Source organism: Amia ocellicauda, chromosome 6 (assembly GCF_036373705.1).
Source record: "Amia ocellicauda isolate fAmiCal2 chromosome 6, fAmiCal2.hap1, whole genome shotgun sequence".
Taxonomy (NCBI): Eukaryota; Metazoa; Chordata; class Actinopteri; order Amiiformes; family Amiidae; genus Amia; species Amia ocellicauda.
This window is the reverse complement of record NC_089855.1, coordinates 24,101,440-24,116,545: the sequence shown is the minus strand read 5'-3', so window position 1 is coordinate 24,116,545 and position 15,106 is coordinate 24,101,440. Positions and strand designations below refer to the sequence as shown.

General features: G+C 36.0%; 2 protein-coding genes across 2 annotated transcripts; both read left to right on the top strand.

Moving 5' to 3' along the window:
• Positions 1-1,028: 1,028 nt before the first annotated feature.
• On the top strand, positions 1,029-6,768 carry obi1 (ORC ubiquitin ligase 1). Its single transcript, XM_066706685.1, has 6 exons — positions 1,029-1,192; positions 1,600-1,735; positions 2,290-2,381; positions 2,553-2,798; positions 3,322-3,410; positions 4,010-6,768. Exons 1-6 carry the CDS (start codon positions 1,121-1,123, stop codon positions 5,508-5,510), a joined length of 2,136 nt encoding a protein of 711 aa, XP_066562782.1. The 5' UTR covers positions 1,029-1,120; the 3' UTR covers positions 5,511-6,768.
• Positions 6,769-11,516: 4,748 nt separating this feature from the next.
• On the top strand, positions 11,517-14,580 carry pou4f1 (POU class 4 homeobox 1). The gene is made up of 2 exons (XM_066706684.1): positions 11,517-11,836; positions 12,180-14,580. Exons 1-2 carry the CDS (start codon positions 11,594-11,596, stop codon positions 13,152-13,154), a joined length of 1,218 nt encoding a protein of 405 aa, XP_066562781.1. The 5' UTR covers positions 11,517-11,593; the 3' UTR covers positions 13,155-14,580.
• Positions 14,581-15,106: the final 526 nt, after the last annotated feature.

The window sequence follows — 15,106 nt, the reverse complement described above, 5'->3', positions numbered from 1 at the left end:
GTTTGATATGTGCAAGGCATATATTGAATGTCTTGCCCACATATGCTGTGCAAATTTACCCAATTAGTTGCTGTCATCTAAATTTTAAAATCTCTCCAGCATGAAAAATTATACACAGCATCATTCTGGAGCACATATTTCTTATTAATCTGCCTGCAGCACTAGCCAGCCTACCAAGGACCTCCTCAATTATTTTTCATGTTGAAGAAATTTCATTCTGAACAAGGTGAATATCCATTATTACAGTTGCAATTACTTCGGAATATGCAATTTTGCTTCAACTGTGATTTTATTAAACAAACCTTTATATTTCCAAATATTTAAATTATTCTAGCCCTTGATATTAGTTCAAATATTCACGTTTAGTTTTTCCTTTTGATGTTTGAACTGTAAAATGAATCATTGGATTCCAGTGATCGAAACAGTTTATTAAGTGCATCAACCACAAGAACATAAACCACAATAAGTAGATAAAGTGAGTACATGTTACAAGCATTGTGATAAAAGCTGTAATGTGAAAATATTAAGTATGCTTAACACAAGCATCAAGTAAATCAATACCAGTAGAAAGTTGAGAGAAGCACACACACATGCACACACAGCTATTCATTTTATGTTTTCATCATGTTTGCAGAATAACAGACTAACATGATTCCCTCCACTATACTTATTATGGATGCAGATCATTTTCAGGACTATGCATTTCAGATTTTATGACTTTAGATCCTACTGAAACAGCCAGCATGTTAACATGTGCACTTCAGTTGATAGCAAGTAGGCCTAATGCAATGATATTATATTACTATAAAGGCAAAAACACAATTTAGAAATATGGATAATTAGTATCGAATTCTTACATCACGGCAGGTAAAGTTGCAATTCCACTGTGGCCTGTGTTAAAATAACTCGGTAATATTGATTTAAGTATAATTCAAGTCAGAATTGACATGACTTGCGCCAGCCTTTTCAGTGAATCCGGTCGCACGAAGCACTTGCGCGCTGTTTGGCCGCTACGGCTCCCCGTAGGCATGGCAGTGCTGTGATTAAAGAGCTCAATGGAGGCGTGTTTGTGTCCGGACTGGGGACGCATTTCCTTCCTTTCCGGATTTCTGCAGGAGATATGGCCCAAAGCGTTCAAAACGTTACCCTCTCTTTAACTTTGCCGATATCATGCCAGATATGTCTCGGAAAGGTACAAAAAAAGAAATCGTTTAAGTGTCTATGCATGCAGGGTGTACGAGTACTGTTGCACAGGACATATCGTGGTGGTGTTGTACAGTTGTCTAGTTTGGACTGTGTTTTATAAGGACCAGCAAAACGAGTTTTTTTTTTTAATTATTAAAAACTGATCAACCTTTATTTGTTTGTGAAGAAGTAGTACGTGGTTGTAGATGGTTAACCAAATGATGCATAATAACGTATTTGTTCATTTAGTCAGTTTTCGGTGGCGTACCTTTTCTCATTAATGTGTGATTTCAGTTTGTTTGACACAATACATTTGAATCGATAACAATAATATAACCAATTTAAACCTACCAGGTAAGGAAGTGCATTTCCATGTGACTTATGACTTGTCTTTTTGTGAAACACGAATGGCAGGTGCGACATCCTGTCATCTGTGGGAACTACCATGTCTTCTGCTCGGCGTGCATCGCGGTGTGGCTGAAGAAAGCCCGTCAGTGTCCAACCTGTAGGATTCCCATCACTCCCGAAGCTCCTTGTAGGGAGATCATAGGTACATGTTTAAAATGTTATTTGGTGAATGTTTATTTTGCTCCGATGTCGTGTTAAGATCAAGCTTTTAACGAGTTTTTAATAATAATAACTTGTCATACGTCTACAGCATCTTCCAGAGAATGAGAAGAAGAACTTTCTTAATCATCAGAATTCGTTTGGAAGTTTTTAATATATTTGCAAGAAAAAGCCAGCAGTTTCTAGTTGTTTTTCATATAATGCTCCAGTAAATGTTATTTTTAATTATTGTGTGAAATCACTGTTTTAATCGCACACAGTTTTGATTCATTACATTTTTGGATCTGATGAAATATATGTGATGTTGTGCATCAGAATATTGAAATTATACACTATATGTTTCTGACAGACAGACAGGCTTTTTTTATCATTCTGTTGAGATTGAACTGTAATCTCCTGTTTTAAACTATAGTCCATCACACACACCCTTGGATATGAAGGCGAAGCAGTGTAACCCAAGTAATCAGAATTGTGAATGTTACTTGTGCCTCTGAAATGTTTTAATTTTAAATTATACATTAATTGTCTCCATTTCAGGCGCTACTAATGAGAGTGAAGCTAATGATAGTTATTCTATCAGAAAGCATCTTCGGAAAACCAGATCCGAGCTCCTTCTGAAGGAATATGAGGTAACCTTGTTTCGACTGCCAGAAAGTAATATAATTATGAAACAAATGTTGAAGTATCCATTCCTCATAGACAATTAACTATTTGTGTGTATGTGTATATATGTATGTATGTATGTATGTATGTATGTATGTAAAAAAATAAATAAATAGTCATTCTCTTTCGCCTTTTAGGATGAAATCGAGGCTCTTCAAAAAGAAAATGAGGAACTAAAAAACAAAAACTTGAGCATAGAGTCGCAACTGAAGACTGTCCTCAACCCCTCAACCATATATTTATCTCATAAAACTGAAGACTGCAAGCAGAATGGAGAGGACAACAGAGTTGACCCCAATATGCTGCAGGAATGGACAAATAAACTCAAAGCTTCCACTGACATTTATGAGAAAGTGAAGTCTGATATGGAGAAACTGAAAGAGGTCATGTCTGTTGTGATTCAAATGTTAGCTTTTAGGCCTTTATGGAATCAGTTGTATTTTAGTTAAAATTCATACTCTAAAGTAGTGGCTCCCAAATGTTTTGTCACTTTGGCCTGGCTATTTGTGGAAAAATATTGTGCATCACTGAGTACCACATTATGCACTATACAGCCAACATGCGTTTTATTGCAAAACATGCACACACTCGTATATAGCAAGAAATGTGATTGCATTTTTATTTTTGTAATCAATACCTGTATAGAACACTCAAAGCATTTTGAATTACATTCTTAATATTTTGATAGATTTTTTTTAAATGTGGATTGAGATTAATGTGATAGAGTGCAGGAAGAAATATCCTGCAGACTGTTACCAAATGTGCTTTTGGATCGGCAACGGATCACAGACTGGGTTTGAAAAGCACTGCTCTAAGGGGTTTCATGCATTTATAAAATAAGTATTGTTTAATAATGCTATTTGCAGGTTATGAAAGACATAAACAAATGCAAACTTTCTCTTGCAGGCAAACAAGAATCTGAGAACTCAAAACTTCGATCTTGTCAGAGAAAATCTGCGACTCAAAGCAGAAGTAGAGAACAGGTCTCCTCAAAAGTATGTTAACCAGTTTTTACTTTTGAAAGTACAGAGCCTTTATCAGTATTCTGTATTGTAGGGGGAACAGTTACCCCCATAAAAAATTGTGACAGAGTGAAACTAAAGTTAATTGCTCAGACCTATAGAGGTGTACCTTTATTTACGAAATGGTTTAGAAGGTTTACTTTAGATCCGTTTTATCATGACAGAGCTCCACTTCAGTAGTCATGTTTTGACCAGAATGCCATCCAAGAACAAGGTTTCAAGGAGTTCTCAAAGAGCCCAGTGTTTAAGGACTTCTGTGCATATTTAATAACCTTTATTTCACAAATGTTTAGTTGTAATGTATACCGATACCAGAACTCCTTCAGTCATCCATACTTGCACATATATTGTTCATAGTCAATTTTGTATTAGAGTGCAGAAAAATGAATAAATACAGAATGTGTATACAATTATTAATCTTTATTATATACTCCATATGTAAATATTGTGAATACACTTTTTTTTCTTTGCTCAGAGAGAGTCTATGATTGAATATCAGAATAACAACATTAGTTGCAAAACAATTATTGGATATAAGGCTTAAAGTTCACCATGTAGTTTTGCTTCCACAGGTTTGGCAGGTTCACAGTAGCGGCATTGGAGGCAAAGATTGAGCAACATGAACGTGATGCCACCCATCTGAGGAGAGCACTCGAAAGAAGTGATAAGTACATAGAGGATTTGGAAGGTCAAGTAACTAATATGAAGAAAACAAATGATGAAGAGGAGAATGTGGGTAATTCCTGTGAGGTAGTTAAGCTAAACACTGTAGATTCACCATTTCAAGGGGAACCCAGCAGTGAGCAGCTTGCAGTGTGCAACAAGCCATGTAAAAAGGAGTGCCATGGGATAGCAAACATGAGTAGTAGTGCCAGTGGCATGGAAGAAGCACCAGAGTGCACAGATCTGGCAAACAATGGCAAGCTCTCAAGGCCCTGCAGATTTATTTTTTCTACTGCAACAAAAAGCAATGCATCTAGTGTCTTACCAGTCAAGAAGACCTGTGATGATATCACTCCCAAAAAAGACAAGAATGATTCAGATCTTTCTGTGGCTACTACTCCTTCCTCATCTTTTGGCTGCCTTAGTTTAAACAGCCCTAGAGATCACAGTCAAAGAAAGAGTGGTGTAAAGCCTTTATCTTACCTAAGAAAACTAAGTTTTGATGATGAGGGATGTAGTAAATCATCTAAACTGGAGAAAGACAGATTAGGTGACTCTAATGGAGGTAATATCATGCCTGGAGAACACAAAGCACAAGCTAGAACTACACAGCCAGTTTTCTGGGGAAAGTGCCATGCTGACCTTGATGCTTCTGAGACGGCAGGCTCTAGTCAAGCTGAAGACCAACCCACTGGTGGAAAAAGTAAATGTGAAAATGTTTTGAGTGGACCCTTTCAGGTTATTGCTGACTCGGAAACGAACCGCTTAAGAATGTCAAGCGAGGCATCCATGGAAGCTGCTTACCTTGATAAAATCTCTGAGTTGGACACTATGATATCTGAATCTGAAAGCAGCAGGGGCTCTCATTTCTCTTTAATGTCGACACAGTCCTCTGACCTTGATATTACTTTGATACCAGAACTGGCAGCTTGCACTGAACTTATGAATGAAGTTGACGGACAGCTTGAGGAAAAGGTGAGAACGAACCAACGTATTGCATCCTGTTCTCCAGAGGGCAGGGAAGGGAAAAATGACAGTAACCCAGTTTCCATGTCCAACAGGGCTTTACGTTCCCCTGAAATGAAAGAAAAGTTTTGTTTGTCGCAAGAAGAGGGTACACAGGTCAGCAGTCTCCAAATGAATCAAGGTTTCTCGCAATCGGATGAAATGTCGTTTGATTTGCTGTTTGATTCGCATGGATTTTCGGAGGAGGCAAAGCCTGGATCTTCATCTTCTTCCACCTCTACCGAAGCCCAGCTCGATCAGGCTGAGGGAAGTTCCCCATTTCATAGTATGTTGGAATCTGAAAGTGTGAAGGAAATGAGAAGTACCGTTGAATCAACAAAACGAAAATGCAAAAGTGGATTTAACATTGCGAGTCCATCTAAAATCTCTAAGTATGACAATTGAACGTCACGTCTCGTCCTGTTTTCCTTATCGTTGTTTGTTTATGATTGTTCTCCAAGTATCTATTTTTCTGGGTGTTATTTTCCTATTTCATCCCATCTAATTTACTTGAAATATTGTACACAAGCTTTGTGGAGTGCTGTTTGGAAAGAATGCTCCAATGTATGCATAGCAGTTCTGACATGTAATTCTGAAATTTTAAACGGGGTGTTGTCAGACCACTGGGATAATTTGATTTAATTTATTTGATGCAAAATTCTTAATTAATTATTTCCAGATCTTGGAGAAGGGTGTCTCTCCAACCTTTAATCTTTTCTGGTTTAGTCAACTAAATGACAGCCCCAGGGTGTGATGACTCTCTTCATTTACTGACAGTTCAAATTATGAAGAAAAACAGGCTAAACTATGGATTTATATTAAATTATATTATGTCTCAAAGTAAAATTCAACTAAATACATGTTCTTCTATCATTTTACTGTCTACTGAAATGTTTTGGGACCTTCCATACCTGTGCACGAGGCTTAAAACCAGTTTTTCTTCCTGATTTTAATCATTTATAATCTGTAATTGATTTGGGAAATGATCATGTTGAAAAGCAAGCCTTTTGCCAAATGTTATGTTCCTGACTGCTTACATGATGTTGAAGAATGGCTTTCTATTTTACCTTTACTCTGTCACTATCAAATAGTGCATGTTGGATATATGGAAGCAAACATATTAAATGATTTAAGAATAACAGACAGACTAGTAGATTTCCCCCACTTGCACTCCTTGTTTATTAAACATATTATTTTTCCACGAAGAAATAACTATTCTCTGGAAGTATGAAAAAAGAAAACCATGTTTAATACATAACTGCAGCCCAAGATATGCTCTGTATTTTTAGTAAAGTATTATAAATGGCAAAGAAGTATGATACTCTTGAGTACTTTTTTGATAAATTGGTTGGTTTCTCTGAACAGATGGACATATCATGGAACTATTAATATAGAAAACTGAGAATATCAGGATTTCTACTGTTATTCAGTGCAGTGTGTGTGTGTGATATATATATATATATATATATATACACAATATGAAAAAAACCTTACTTGATGCTTATCTTTTTATATTTGTGTATGATTTGTAAACCTGTAATGAATCATTATGCTGCACTGACTGTACCAAGTTGCTTTGTTAAAATTGTCAATTTAGGGATTTTGTAAGTTGTGTGTTATTACTGTTGAAAACAATTTTTCAATAAATGTACTATTTCTAAAAGTTTGTTTTATCAGACTCTTCAATTAACACATTACTGCATGGGCATGGACCTGCTAGGTGTTACTCACTATTAGTATTTCAAAAAATGCATCTCAGGAGTGGAAAGTACATTTCCTAGCTTTCTTGAGGTATGTAAATGTGGTAGAGGTACTTAGTGTATCCTGTACTACAGTGTTGGGTCTCTTATATGCGTTCCTAGATATACTTTATCTCTAATTGGCTTACAAAATTGTTTTCTAAATATGCAGAGCTATGAAATTAACTTTAATGTGGTATATTGTAAGGTGCCTTTCAAAGTCCATGGAAATGTAATGAAATCTCTAATGCATGACCCCATTGATGATGTTACACATGGCTTTTTACTTTTTATTTTGAACAAAGTGAATTTTCAAATTTCCCAAGCAACCACATAACCATAACATATAGTATAGCACACTGAATGTAACCTTATTGTAAGGTAGCCTTTTTCTAATGTATTCTTTAGATATGACCAACTTCAGTTTGTTTAATTTAAAGCAAATTGCAATGCTTATTGGGAGCCAAACTTATGACTGGGCTGCATGGTTTTCTTATTTTGTGATATTTTAATATATACTTTGTTACTCCTTTAGTGTTTATATATATATATATATAAATGTGTGTGTGTGTGAACATAATTACTTTGATGACAAAATCATGACTGTCCAACATATATGTATTTTCCTCTGCGTACCCTGTTTCACTGTTCATATATAATCAATTCAAACGTGGGAATTGGAAAGGGCTACACCCCCCACCCTCCTCCATTTCACTGTTACTACAAAATATTGAAACATACAAAATAGATCTCAAAACCTAGAAATACTACATTTTTGTTGGGCAACATATTCTCTGTAGTCTTTTAGATTAAAATAAAGTGAAACAATTAGTAGCCAGGCTCATTTTCATGTGTTCAATTGAGTAATCAAGATCTGAAACATAATGAAAAACCTGTCTAACTTAGTCAATTAGTGGCATCAATTAATTTCCTGGTTTTAAAGCATTTTTATAACTTGAGTTTTATTTTGGCTTTAAATTAAGCAGTACAATGAGGTGGTTACCATAAATGCTGCTTTACGAATCTGCATCATATTGCACTTGTGTGAGTTTATATATAGTGCATCTTTTCTCATTTGTTTACTTGGCAAAGTATATATCTACTGCAAAGTAACTGGCACAATAAGAATTAGATGCAAGATCACAGTGCTTATGCTAACAAATGTGACTTTCCGTAATGCCAATGTTTTATTCAAAAGGCATTGATTGCATTAAATTGACTTATTTTAAATTAACTTGAAACTGTCTGAGATTGTAACATTTAATTTATCTAGTCTCCAAGTCTCCAAGAGTTTCACAAGAGTGGATGGTTTATGAACACAAAATAATTATACCTTCTATAGAAGGATAACTGAATTTAATTTCTGCTAATCCATTTCAAAACTAAATTCCAGTAATGTCTGTACAGCATTTTATTTATTTATTATTTTTATGTAAGCACTTCATAAAAAAACTATTTTATGTTTGTTCCATCTGATTTACATATTCTTTTACATGGTGCTATTGAAGCCCACCTAATAAAATCCAAGTAAGTTATATTTCCAATTAGGCTACACAATATTGTCTAATTATTATGCATAATTATTCGATATTAATATGAAAAATATATTTATATATGTATATACTATGCAGTCATGTTTGTAATTTTGTAGTTATAATGTCTGCTGAAAATATATAACTATTGGTGTTTTAAATGTTAAATGTAAATATGTATGTTGTGTTTTTTGCACAATATTATAACGCAATAAAAGGTCGCAATTGTGCTGCTATAATCAATGTACAGTAGGTAGCTGTTTTGGCCGAAATTAGGCCTCCAACAGTTTTCCTAACTGCCGGGATAAATTACAGCACCTACCTGTTATCATTAAAACCGTCATTACAAGAGGAAAACTAAACAAATGAATCCCATTTCCACCGTAACCTTGTACACAGTCTTTTAACAAATTAATTAATCCTAATGAATTAACACTTCATTTATTTAAACGCGCTCCAGTTCATGAATTAAATTTTCATGCAGTGATTAAAGGCTTGTAAAATATGCATGATTTCGTTAAAATTTTATAATAAATCAAGGCATTGTGCTACATGGCAACAAGGCAAAGATTCCTGCCACCTCTGTGAAGGGTCTTAAGTATGAACTAGTGTTTTGATGAGAAGTGTTTATTTATTTATAAATCGCGTCTCCGGTGAATTTAATATTGAATACGGGGCAGAGAAAACATTTATTCATATTAAGAATGGTATTTTTCTTTCTAAATATCTGCTGATTAATATATCTGAAAGGTGTGATGGACTTTCAGTATAGTCAAGAATAATTATCAGCATAATTACATTAGTTTACACTAGTTGCTTTGATTTTAAAATACATTATGCCCCGCATAAATGTGTTAATTTAATAATTCAACTATATTCGGGTATTAATGATTGCAGACCGTGATTGAATTGTATTAAATAAAATAAAACGAATAACAGGAAAGACAGGTACATGTTGATACTACATTAGAATAAAAGCTTTAAATCTAGTAACAGTTTTATATTTTGAACTCAAGAAACTAGATCAGACTATGACTTTGGATTTTTCTCATAAGAACAACAATATACTGTTCATCTATACGTTTTTAAATACTTAGATGTAGAGATATGTAACACAAATATTGTGGGACTATGGGGATACCATTTGTATTAACCTTACTGGGTTTATTTAACCCAAATACATTATCGCCTTTATAAAGAGTTATAGGCGAAAGTTGTTCTTGTCTAAACGTCATGTTATAAAGTTAAGGGGATGTTAATACAACCAATTAAGTAATTAACAGAGGAAACACTACAACTAGATGCGTTTTTATTTTGAAATTGATCTGATTGTTATGCAAATATTATATATATATATATATAAAATCACGTGCTTCAGCAAAATACTACGTATATGCTGTCTTGTCTACCAAGAGAAATCGCGAGATTGTATTATTTCCCACGAGACTTTTTTGAACACTTGTCTGCGAACTAAGAATATAGAGAGAGCTCTCATCATCACACTTTATACTGTAGAGATGAACTATATGTACACATTGCTTCATAAATTACAATATTGCAATGACATACATGTTTCTAGTAAAACATCAATGAATTACAAATTAAATGAATACGAAGCAATTATATACACATCAAAGATGGACAAAGGAAGCTATCGAATGCATCCCAAGAGATTAAAAAGACTTAGAAGACGACCACATAAAAGATGGGAAGATGAAATAATAAACTTTACAGGCGTGACATGGAAAAGGGAAGCTATAGATTGAAGCAAGTGGAAGCATCTCTGGGAGGCCTTCATCCAGCAGTGGATCAATACAGGCTGCTGCTGTTGATATATACTGTGTGTGTGTGTGTGTGTGTGTGTGTGTGTGTGTGTGTATGTGTGTGCGTGTGCGTGCATTTATGTGTAATAGCATTGTGTACATTTTTAAAAACATGCTTTCGTGGTGGATATATATCGGACAGAGTGCAACTAAATGTCTCATATTGCTGTGCCTTCTCAACATAAAGCTACGGATTTTTTTTTTCTAGTGGTATAATAGGTCATAGCAGCTTACAGACTGCTGTAATCCTCTGACAGAACCCGCTATATATTGCATTGTCGGTTTCACCCTCAAACAAGATTGCCATAGGGGTATATCTGTGTACACACTTCTCTAACAGGCATTTATATATATATATATATATATATATATATATATATATATATATATATATATATATATGTGTGTGTGTGTGTGTGTGTGTGTGTGTGTGTGTGTGTGTTAAATATCCAATGATGGTTCTAAGAGTTGCATATAAACCCCCATCCCCATTCTGCGCCAGCATGGCTTCATTTGATTCAATACACCACCAACAACAGCAGCAAGAAAAAGATCGGATTGTTGTTAATTAATTAATTAATTGCTGGGTTTTATTATACCTGTCTCCATAGATTAGTGATTAGTATTGGCATCCACGACACAATTAACTACGGAAAGAACCGAATCTCCCATACTATATCAATACATTAATTTATTTTCAATGCGTATTTAAATTATATATATATATATATATATATGATTTATGTATATATACGAAATGTAACCTGGATACTATTATTCTAAAAGCCTCTGAGGTCAACGTGATCTTACCTTTTTCATAAACCGCGTGGAATACAAACAACATGCACATCACCACATTATGAATGTATTTTTTAGAATGAAAACAAAAATACATATTTATTGGTGTTTTTTTATTTATTTCAGTACACATGCAAATGTTATACTTAGTGAGTTCAAATTCAATATATATAAACATATATATTGCAAAATGAAGATGTTCCCTTAAAGCAGTTGTAACTGGAATCTAATCAATACGCAACGTTGTACAAGGCATTTTAAAAATGCTATTATCATCTGAGGAACACTCATCTCACAAGAAAATACAAACATCATTTTTCCAGGTAAGGCAACGCGCATGCTCAGAATCTACAGGTGTTGAACCTACTCTTTGTTGATCCTGCCAGTCCACTATAAGAAGCTTCTGCTCTGGAGCTGGAGATGCAACTGGGCTGGAAACGTCTGCTGCCTGTCAGCCTCTACTGTTCAATGTCTCGCGAGAGAACCCGGGCTGGCTTGACGAGATCTGAGAGGCTCAGGTGTAAGAGCTCTTCTCATCCCAGCACTAGGAAACAGCAGACAGATAAGTGCGACTGAGAGACTGCAGGCATCACTGTATGATCTTAAGGCTCAAAGCTGCACTGAGCACCACAAGCTATTGCAGCTTTGCTGGACACACTAGGAACATTTTTTTTTCTCTTCTGTGGTGGACTTTTTTTTTTCTACAGATTGCAAAAATGATGTCCATGAACAGCAAACAACCACATTTTGCCATGCATCCAACCTTACCTGAACCCAAGTACACCTCTCTGCATTCCAGCTCAGAGGCAATAAGAAGAGCCTGTCTGCCAACTCCACAGGTAAATGAACTGAACTTATCTTTGCGTCCCTTTCTATAGCGGAGCTGCATGCATGTGTGTAATAATAAAGAGCGCTGCAAGGCACATTTTGACAAGCTGCGCTTAATGTTTTTTTCATGTATTCCTCGGCAATCATCTGAACGCCTGTGATCTTTCTTGAAAGCATATTCACAGAAGGCTCCGACTTCATCCCCTTTTTTGTATTAATTTTTATGACTTGAGCTTCTAAAAGGAATTTTCTTTATGTGTTATGTGTTGACAGTATTCCCCAGCTGAGAGTAACATATCCATTTATTCTTCTGTTTCCCCCCCTTCCTTCTTCTTCTTTTCTTTTTGATTGCAGCTGCAGAGTAATATCTTCGCTAGTCTGGATGAAACTCTCCTGGCCCGGGCGGAAGCTCTCGCAGCCGTGGATATCGCAGTGTCTCAGGGCAAGACTCACCCCTTCAAGCCCGACGCTACTTACCACACCATGAACAGCGTGCCATGCACCTCGACGTCCACCGTGCCCCTCGCCCACCACCACCACCACCACCACCACCACCATCACCAGAATCTAGAACCACCAGACCTCATGGACCATATCAGCTCCCCTTCGCTGGCCCTCATGACCGGTGGACACGACGGGGCCGGTGGTGGCGGAGGAGGGGGTGGTGGAAGTTTGATTTCCACTTCAGCCCACCCGCACTCACACATGCACGGCTTGAGCCACCTTTCCCACCAGGCTGCTATGAATATGAACTCACCCCTCACCCACCACGGGCTCCTACCTGGGCACCACGGAGGTTCTCAAGGTGGACCAGGACTCAACAACAACGGACTTCCCTCAATCAACGACTCGGACACAGATCCCAGGGAGCTGGAGGCTTTTGCAGAGCGCTTCAAGCAGAGGAGGATCAAGCTCGGGGTGACCCAAGCGGACGTTGGGGCGGCTCTGGCCAATCTTAAAATCCCCGGAGTGGGCTCTCTCAGCCAAAGTACAATTTGCAGGTTTGAATCGTTAACTCTGTCCCATAACAACATGATAGCTCTCAAACCCATCCTCCAAGCCTGGCTGGAGGAGGCCGAGGGGGCCCAGAGAGAGAAAATGAGCAAACCGGACATTTTTAACGGAGGGGAAAAGAAACGCAAGAGGACCTCGATTGCTGCCCCCGAGAAAAGATCCCTGGAAGCTTACTTTGCAGTCCAGCCCCGTCCATCCTCAGAGAAGATAGCTGCCATTGCAGAAAAATTGGACCTCAAAAAGAATGTGGTGCGAGTATGGTTTTGCAATCAAAGACAGAAACAGAAAAGGCTGAAATTTTCGGCGACCCATTAGCTGACTGAGACTTTATTTGAAAGACAATTTGGGGACCAAGGAACATACAAATCGACATCGCATTCGGTCTGTGCTTCTCTTTCTGAAGGGAAGCTTTGAAAAAAAAACATGGACATTGTGTGGTGATGTAGAAATCACCAGTTTTATGAGGCTTCATAATTTTCTCATTGATTTTTTCACGTTATTGGTGAATGTGAAGTATGCAAATAACAGGTAATTCAGATCGTCTTCTTTCTCAGTTGAATAGAGATAAGGGGGTAAAAAACAACCGATCTAAGTATTTTGCCTTTTGAAAATCATTGTAAAATGAGTTAACTAATGTTGATTCGCATTATTTTAGTACTCACTAATGTCTGTAAAGTCAAGATTTTTTTTTCTTCCCTTTTTCCAAATAACTTAATAGCCATTCAAATGTTACCTCATTATTTATAACTCTGTAAAGGGTGAGTTATTATTTTGAATTTTGATGACATTTGGGAAATGCTGTGTTTTTAATGATTGAGAGTTCTGTCAAATGCCGGCCCCAGCTCTTTCAGTGTTACATCAATTTGCTAACTTTTGCTTATAGTCCTACATGTCTTACAGCACCAGGACACACGAAGCCCAATTGTTACAATTTTCGAAACACGTTAAAAGAAAAAAGAAAGACAAAAGATCATACGATGCAATCTTTATACACTGTACTAGTTCCAAAGGTCTGCATGGTTAAAAAAGGAAATACTTTTACCTTATTGGTGTGTAATTAACGTTGATTGTCACCACTGTTATTTATTTTGAATTTGCACTAAAACCTACCGTTATTTTTAAATAATTTTAATTAGATATGTTTAAATATTATGGTTTTGTATATATATGACACGTGATCCGAACTCAGAAGATAAATCCCAAATTTTGCAAAATTGAAAATATATTTAAGTTATTGGCTTTTCTAATGGAAATTTATTTATCCTAAATATAGCTGTTAGAAGTTAAATCTCGCATGATCAAAACAAGGTATACTTGTATACGAGGCGATTCTGGAAAATTGAAATAATATTTTCTTGTATATTATGGTTTGCAGTGCAAACATTCTATGCATTGAAAGAATTAAGCACTAAATAGATTATCTACTGGTAGACCTTTGTGGATGGTGTAATTCACTGTTTACTGCCTGTTTTCACAGAAAGACACAACGTTATTTGTCGTGTTCATTGTTTTAAAAAGTTGTGTAAGTAACATTTTATTTTGTGCACACGTATGTTTACAAACTGCGACCACATGTGCATCATGAAATGTCTCACTGTTTCATACCTGTCCACTGTATGTTTGCTGAGCTTTCTCCTTTGTTGTGTTTTTCTTATTTTTATTTATATTAAATTATTTCTGTAAGCCAAATACAACAACAGGGAGATGTGTCCCAGCACTCTTACAAATAAACGAAAAAAAAGCAATCTCTGCTATTGAGTGAAATGTTTTTATTTTCCTTCCTAATACTATGACTATTACTACTACTACTACTACTACTACTACTACTACTACTACTAATAATAATAATAATAGTAATAACAACAATGTATTATTATTATGTTATTGTTGTTGTTTTTATAAAGAATATTTACATACTTAGTGACATACTTCATAATACACTGCCATGACCTCCTACAATTGGATGCCCTATCTTCATGTTATCGTTATAGATAACATCCACATCCTCCTATATATAGTTTACTTCAGAATTAATTATTGTACATAAGAGTAGGGCAGGCTGCCCTTCTTTAGTAAATAGCATGTTTTGACATAAGAACCAAACGAACAAAAAAATCGTTTTCATTATTAGAGACGCGAAGGATGCCACCTACTGATCCCTGCGAATAGTTCTGTCATTCCTGAAGTTTGGCCTCGACAACTGAAAGGATATCTGTCGGATACAATTCGCAAATTACTTAATTATCAACTTTTAAATTATATCTGAA

Excerpts from the sequence above, each read along its gene's own strand:
- pou4f1 (XM_066706684.1), top strand. The coding sequence starts at position 11,594 with ATGATCTTAAGGCTCAAAGCTGCACTGAGCACCACAAGCTATTGCAGC. Across the intron at positions 11,837-12,179 it reads CCTGTCTGCCAACTCCACAG|CTGCAGAGTAATATCTTCGC; the intron begins GTAAATGAACTG and ends TTTTGATTGCAG.
- obi1 (XM_066706685.1), top strand. The coding sequence starts at position 1,121 with ATGGCCCAAAGCGTTCAAAACGTTACCCTCTCTTTAACTTTGCCGATA. Across the intron at positions 2,799-3,321 it reads ATATGGAGAAACTGAAAGAG|GCAAACAAGAATCTGAGAAC; the intron begins GTCATGTCTGTT and ends TTTCTCTTGCAG. Across the intron at positions 3,411-4,009 it reads GAGAACAGGTCTCCTCAAAA|GTTTGGCAGGTTCACAGTAG; the intron begins GTATGTTAACCA and ends TTGCTTCCACAG.